Source organism: Oncorhynchus masou, chromosome 8, assembly GCF_036934945.1.
Source record: "Oncorhynchus masou masou isolate Uvic2021 chromosome 8, UVic_Omas_1.1, whole genome shotgun sequence".
NCBI classification, from domain to species: Eukaryota; Metazoa; Chordata; class Actinopteri; order Salmoniformes; family Salmonidae; genus Oncorhynchus; species Oncorhynchus masou.
In genome coordinates this window covers 7,715,355-7,722,854 of record NC_088219.1, presented here as the reverse complement: position 1 = coordinate 7,722,854, position 7,500 = coordinate 7,715,355, and the positions used below count along the sequence as shown (strand labels likewise).

At 44.5% G+C, this 7,500-nt stretch overlaps 1 protein-coding gene across 1 annotated transcript in view; it reads left to right on the top strand.

Moving 5' to 3' along the window:
* The window catches only part of LOC135543716 (zinc finger CCCH domain-containing protein 13-like), a gene marked incomplete at its 5' end in the record, with an annotated part of 16,499 nt that extends 10,810 nt beyond the window's left edge, over nucleotides 1–5,689 (top strand). The window contains 1 exon segment of the mRNA XM_064971083.1: nucleotides 5,409–5,689. Within this exon segment, the coding sequence (XP_064827155.1) occupies nucleotides 5,409–5,689 (281 nt within the window).
* Nucleotides 5,690–7,500: the final 1,811 nt, after the last annotated feature.

Below are 7,500 nucleotides of genomic sequence, written 5' to 3'. Positions count from 1 at the left end.
GCAAGCTTCAGTTGTGGAGCAGAGGATAAAAGAGCTGGCTAGGGAACCAAACATTGTAGGTTCAAACCACCCTCTTCAACATATATATAAACAAAGTAGCGAAGGCACTAGAAAGGTCTACAGCACCCGGCCTCACCCTACTAGAATCTGAAGTCAAATGTCTACTGTTTGCTGATGATCTGGTGCTTCTGTCACCAACCAAGGAGGGCCTACAGCAGCACTTAGATATTCTGCACATACACTGCCAGACCTGGGCCCTGACAGTAAATCTCAGTAAGACCAAAATAATGTTGTTCCAAAAAAGGTTCAGTCACCAGGACCACAAATACAAATTCCATCTAGACACTGTTGCCCAAGAGCACACAAAAAACTATACATACCTCGGCCTAAACATCAGAGCCACAGGTAACTTCCACAAAGCTGTGTAAGATCTGAGAGACAAGGCAAGAAGGGCATTCTATGCCATCAAAAGGAACATAAATTTCAACTTACCAATTGGGATCTGGCTAAAAATACTTGAATCAGTCATAGAGCCCATTGCCCTTTATGGTTGTGAGGTCTGGGGTCCGCTCACCTACCAAGTGTTCACAAAATGGGACACACAAAATTGAGACTCTGCACGCAGAATTCTGCAAAAATATCCTCCATGTACAACGTAGAACACCAAATAATGCATGCAGAGCAGAATTAGGCCGATACCCACTAATTATCAAAATCCAGAAAAGAGCCATTAAATTCTACAACCACCTAAAAGAAAGCGATTACCAAACCTTCCATAACAAAGCCATCACCTACAGAGAGATGAACCTGGAGAAGAGTCCCCTAAGAAGCTGGTCCTGGGGCTCTGTTCACAAACACACCCTACAGAGCCCCAGGACAGCAGCACAATTAGACCCAACCAAATCATGAGAAAACAAAAGATAATTACTTGACACATTGGAAAGAATTAACAAAAAAAAACAGAGCAAACGAGAATGCTATTTGGCCTTAAACACAGAGTACACAGTGGCAGAATACCTGACCACTGTGACTAACCCAAATTTAAGGAAAGGTTTGACTATGTCCAGACTCAGTGAGCATAGCCTTGCTATTGAGAAAGGCAGACATGGCTCTCAAGAGAAGACAGGCTTTGTGCTCACTGCCCACAAAATGAGGTGGAAACTGAGCTGCACTTCCTAACCTCCTGCCAAATGTATGACCATATTAGAGAGACATATTTTTATTTATTCATTTTATTTCACCTTTTTTTAACCAGGTAGGCTAGTTGAGAACAAGTTCTCATTTGCAACTGCGACCTGGCCAAGATAAAGCGTTGCAATTCGACACATGCAACAACACAGAGTTATACATGGAATAAACAAAACATACAGTCAATAATACAGTAGAACAAAAGAAAACAAAAAGTCTATATACAGTGAGTGCAAATGAGGTAAGTTAAGGAAATAAATAGGCCATGGTGGTGAAGTAATTACAATATAGCAATTAAACACTGGAAAGGTAGATGTGCAGAAGATGAATGTGCAGGTAGAGATACTGGGGTGCAAAGGAGCAAAATAAATAAATAAATAAATACAGTATGGGGATGAGGTAGGTAGATAGATGGGCTGTTTACAGATGGGCTATGTACAGGTGCAGTGAGCTGCTCTGACAGCTGGTGCTTAAAGCTAGTGAGAGAGATGTGAGTCTCCAGCTGCAGAGATTTTTGCTATTCGTTCCAGTCATGGGCAGCAGAGAACTGGAAGGAAAGACAACCAAAGGAGGAATTGGCTTTGGGGGTGACCAGTGAGATATACCTGTTGGAGCGCGTGCTACGAGTGGGTGCTGCTATGGTGACCAGTGAGATACACCTGCTGGAGCGCATGCTACGAGTGGATGCTGCTATGGTGACCGTTGAGATATACCTGCTGGAGCGCGTGCTACGGGTGGGTGCTGCTATGGTGACCAGTGAGATATACCTGCTGGAGCGCGTGCTACAAGTGGGTGCTGCTATGGTGACCAGTGAGATATACCTGCTGGAGCGCGTGCTACGAGTGGGTGCTGCTATGGTGACCAGTGAGATATACCTGCTGGAGCGCGTGCTACGAGTGGGTGCTGCTATGGTGACCAGTGAGATATATCTGCTGGAGCGCGTGCTACGAGTGGGTGCTGCTATGGTGACCCGTGAGATATACCTGCTGGAGTGCGTGCTACGAGTGTGTGCTGCTATGGTGACCAGTGAGATATACCTGCTGAAATGCATGCTACGAGTGGGTGCTGCTATGGTGACCAGTGAGCTGAGAGAATGCAGACTTTACCTAGCAGAGACTTGTAGATGACCTGTAGCCAGTGGGTTTGGCGACGAGTATGAAGCGAGGGCCAACCAACGAGAGCGTACAGGTCGCAATGGTGGGTAGTATATGGGGCTTTGGTGACAAAACGGATGGCACTGTGATAGACTGCATCCAGTTTGTTGAGTAGAGTGTTGGAGGCTATTTTATAGATGACATCACCGAAGTCGAGGATCGGTTGGATGGTCAGTTTTACTAGGGTATGTTTGGCAGCATGAGTGAAGGATGATTTGTTGCGATATAGAAAGACGATTCTAGATTTAATTTTGGATTGGAGATGCTTAATGTGAGTCTGGAAGGAGAGTTTACAGTCTAACCAGACACCTAGGTATTTGTAGTTGTCCACGTATTCTAAGTCAGAGCCGTCCAGAGTAGTGATGCTGGACGGGCGAGCAGGTGCGGGCAGAGATCGATTGAAGAGCATGCATTTAGTTTTACTTGCGTTTAAGAGCAGTTGGAGGCCACGGAAGGAGAGTTGTATGGAATTGAAGCTCATCTGGAGGTTAGTTAACACAGTGTCCAAGGAGGGACCAGATGTATACAGAATGGTGTCGTCTGCGTAGAGGTGGATAGAGCAACACCATTGATGTATACAGAAAAGAGAGTCGGCCAGAGAATTGAACCCTGAGGCACCCCCATAGAGACTGTCAGAGGTCCAGACAACAGGCCCTCCGATTTGACACACTGAACTCTATCAGAGAAGTAGTTGGTGAATCAGGCGAGGCAGTCACTTGAGAAACCAAGGCTGTTGAGTCTGCCAATAAGAATGTGGTGATTGACAGAGTCGAAAGCCTTGTCCAGGTTGATGAATACGGCTGCACAGTGATGTCTCTTATCGATGGTGGTTATGATGTCGTTTAGAACCTTGAGCGTGACTGAGGTGCACCCATGACCAGCTCTGAAACCAGATTGCATAGCGGAGAAGGTATGGTGGGATTCGAAATGGTCAGTAATCTGTTTGTTGACTTGGCTTTCGAAGACCTTAGAAAGACAGGGTAGGATAGCTATAGGTTTGTAGCAGTTTGGGTCTAGAGTGTCCCCCCCTTTGAAAAGGGGGATGACCGCGACAGATTTCCAATCTTTAGGGATCTCAGACGATACGAAAGAGAGGTTGAACAGGCTAGTAATAGAGGTTGCAACAATTTCAGCAGATCATTTTAGAAAGAGAGGGTCCAGATTGTCTAGCCCGGCTGATTTGTAGGGGTCCAGATTTTGCAGCTCTTTCAGAACATCGGCTATCTGGATTTGGGTGAAGGAGAAATGGTTGGGGCTTTGCGGGTTGGAGGGTGCCGGGCAGTTGACCGGGGTAAGGGTAGCGATGTGGAAAGCATGGCCAGCCGTAAAGAAATGCTTATTGAAATTCTCAATTATAGCAGATTTATTGGTGGAAACATAATTCTCTCAGATTACACAGATCCACAAAGAATTAGAAAACAAACCCAATTTTGATAAACTCCCATATCTACTGGGTGAAATACCACAGTGTTCCATCACAGCAGCAAGATGTGTGACCTGTTGCCACCAGAAAAGGGCATCCAGTGAAGAACAAACACCATTGTAAAAGTGTGTATAATGTTTACTGATAATTTCTATTGTTTATTTTCACTTTTGTATATTATCTACCTGATGGAGGAGGTGGAGGGAGGGAGGGAGGGGGAGGGAGGGAGGGAGGGAGGGAGGGAGGGAGGGAGGGAGGGAGACAGACAGACAGACAGACAGACAGACAGACAGACAGACAAGAGGGAGAGAGAGATAAGAGGGAGAGAGAGATAAGGGAGAGGGAGATAGGAGGGAGAGAGAGATAGGTGTGAGAGGGAGAGATAGGTGAGATGAGGGAGATAGGGGGAGGGAGATGAGAGATAAGATGGAGAGAGATGAGAGAGAGATAAGAGGGAGAGATGGAGAGAGATAGAGAGAGAGATAAGAGGGAGAGATGGAGAGAGATATAGACAGAGAGGGAGAGAGATGAGAGGGATTGTGTGCTGTGTGGGACTCGTGACATAAATGGAAATCTGTTTTTCATGGCGGGCTCTGTTCTCATGGTAACCAGACAAATGCACCTGTCAATTCTACTTTACCCCGCCCCCCCACACACACACACACACACTCCCTTTTCGGATTGAAATTAATTTTGACGGACACAGTAGATCTCCCAGTAAAGAAGACAGGGAGGAGGTAGAGAGGACAGGGGATTTGAGTCGCCATGCTCCCAGCTAACAATTCAAGGGAGACAACCTTTTTAGTAAGTTTTTGGTGTAAACGTTAGGAGAACATTATGTTAATGTCAATCAGATCTTATCTAGAACTTGGTTACAATGTTCTCAGAATATACAACTTTAAGAACATTCATGTGTCCAGTTTTCTGAGGGTTGGGAGACGTTGACAGAATATTCACATAACCCTCAGACAACTGGACACATGAATGTTCTTCCCTAGTTCCCATGAAATGTTTCTAAAACATTCCTGTATATGTTTGGTAACCACGGTAACCATGTCCTGTATATGTTTGGTAAACACGGTAACCATGTCCTGTATATGTTTGGTGGCCACGGTAACCATGTCCAGTATATGTTTGGTGGGACATTGATGGAATATTGTCAAGAACATAAATATCTTTAAGGGAAGTTTCACAGTTTTCAGCTTCATATTCGTCGTCTCCAGCGCTTCCCCAACGTTGACCCCCTGACAGCCTTATTCTAAAAATGATTAAATAAATGGTTTTCATCATCAACCAAAACACAATACCCCATAATAACAAAGTAAAACCTTTTTAGACATGTTTGCATATTTATTTAACATTAAAAACAGAAATACCCTATTTACATAAGTATTTCCATTGATCATGTTTCTACAACTTGATCGGAGTCTATCTGTGGTAAATTCAATTGATTGGACATGATTTGGAAAAGCACACGCCTGTCTATATAAGGTCCCACAGTTGGCAGTGCATGTCAGAGAAAAAACCAAGCCTTGAGGTTGAAGGAATTGTCCGTAGAGCTCCGAGACAGGATTGTGTCGAGGCACAGATCTGGGGAAGGGTACGAAAAAATTCTGCAGCATTGAAGGTCCCCAAGAACACAGTGGCCTCCATCATTCTTAAATGGAAGAAGTTTGGAACCACCAAGACTCTTCCTAGAGCTGGCCGGCTGACCACACTGAGCAATCGAAGGAGAAGGCCCTTGGCCAAGGAGGTGACCAAGAACCCGATGGTCACTCTGACAGAGCTCTATAGTTCCTCTGTGGAGATGGGAGAACCTTCCAGAAGGACAACAATCACTGCAGCACTCAGGCCCATAAAGACCAATCAGGCCTTTATGGTAGAGTGGCCAGACGGAAGCCACTCCTCAGTAAAAGACACATGACAGCCTGTTTTGAGTTTGCCAAAAAACACCTAAAGACTCTCAGACCATGAGAAACAAGATTCTCTGGTCTAATGAAAGCAATATTGAACGCTTTGGCCTGAATACCAAGCGTCCTGTCTGGAGGAAACCTGGCACCATCCCTACGGTGAAGCATGGTGGTGGCAGCATCATGCTGTGGGGATGTTTTTCAGCGGCAGGGACTGGGAGACTAGTCAGGATCAAGGGAAAGATGAATGGAGCAAAGTACATGGAGCAGAGATCCTTGATGAAAACCTGCTCCAGAGCGCTCAGGACCTCAGACTGGGGTGAAAGTTCGCAGGACAACGACCCTAAGCATACAGCCAATACAATGCAGGAGTGGCTTTACAAGTCTCTGAATGTCCTTGAGTTGCTCAGCCAGAGCCCAGACTTGAACCTGATCGAACATCTCTGGAGAGACCTGAAAATAACTGTGCAGCGACACTCCCCATCCAACCTGACAGAGCTTGAGAGGATCTGCAGAGAAGAATGGGAGAAACTCCCCAAATACAGGTGTGCCAAGCTTGTAGCGACATACCCAAGAAGCCTCAAGGCTGTAATCACTGCCAAAAGTGCTTCAACAAAGTACTGAGTAAAGGGTCTGAATAATTATGTAAATGTTATATTTTAGCTTTTGTTATTTTCATGAAATTTACAAACATTTCTTAAAATCTGTTTTTGCTTTGTCATTATGGGGTATTGTGATGTAATTATGGGGTATTGTGATGTCATTATGGGGTATTGTGATGTCATTATGGGGTATTGTGATGTCATTATGGGGTATTGTGATGTCATTATGGGGTATTGTGTGTAGATTGATGAGGGGTAAACAACAATTTAATCCATTATAGAATAAGGCTGTAACGTAACAAAATGTGGAAAAAGTCAAGGGGTCTGAATACTTTCCGAAGGCACCGTGTGTTTTGTAGTAAAAGAAAGACGAGGAAGGTAAGTGTTTCCAATGACCTCATCGGTATGCATCGTGTGATTTCGACCAATTGTGAGTAGGCATTGCCTACTTGCCTAATTGTCCACTAATTGGTTGAGGGTGTCAATTGAAACACTAATCTTCCTCTATGTGTTTTACCACAAAACACAGAAACGCTCCACCTTCACACATGTTGATGTTGGAATAGTTCTGGAGAGGATTTGAACGCTCCACCTTCACATATGTTGATGTTGAGTAGTTCTGGAGATGATTTGAACACTCCACCTTCACATATGTTGATGTTGAGTAGTTCTGGAGATGATTTGAACACTCCACCTTCACATATGTTGATGTTGAGTAGTTCTGGAGATGATTTGAACACTCCACTTTCACATATGTTGATGTTGGAGTAGTTCTGGAGATGATTTGAATGCTCCACCTTCACATATGTTGATGTTGGAGTAGTTCTGGAGAGGATTTGAACGCTCCACCTTCACATATGTTGGAGTAGTTCTGGAGAGGATTTGAACGCTCCGCCTTCACATATGTTGATGTAGAGTAGTTCTGGAGATGATTTGAAATGGTAACATGGTAGTAACCACGCTACGGGTTAAGGTCTATTTGACATTAAGGGAATGGTCTCTTGGAAACGTTCCTTGTACAGTGCCTTTGCGAAAGTATTCGGCCCCCTTGAACTTTGCGACCTTTTCCACTTCATGATTGTGTCCCACTTGTTGTTGATTCTTCACAAAAAAATACAGTTTTATATCTTTATGTTTGAAGCCTGAAATGTGGCAAAAGGTCGCAAAGTTCAAGGGGGGCGAATACTTTCGCAAGGCACTGTATATCACTGGAACATTCCTAT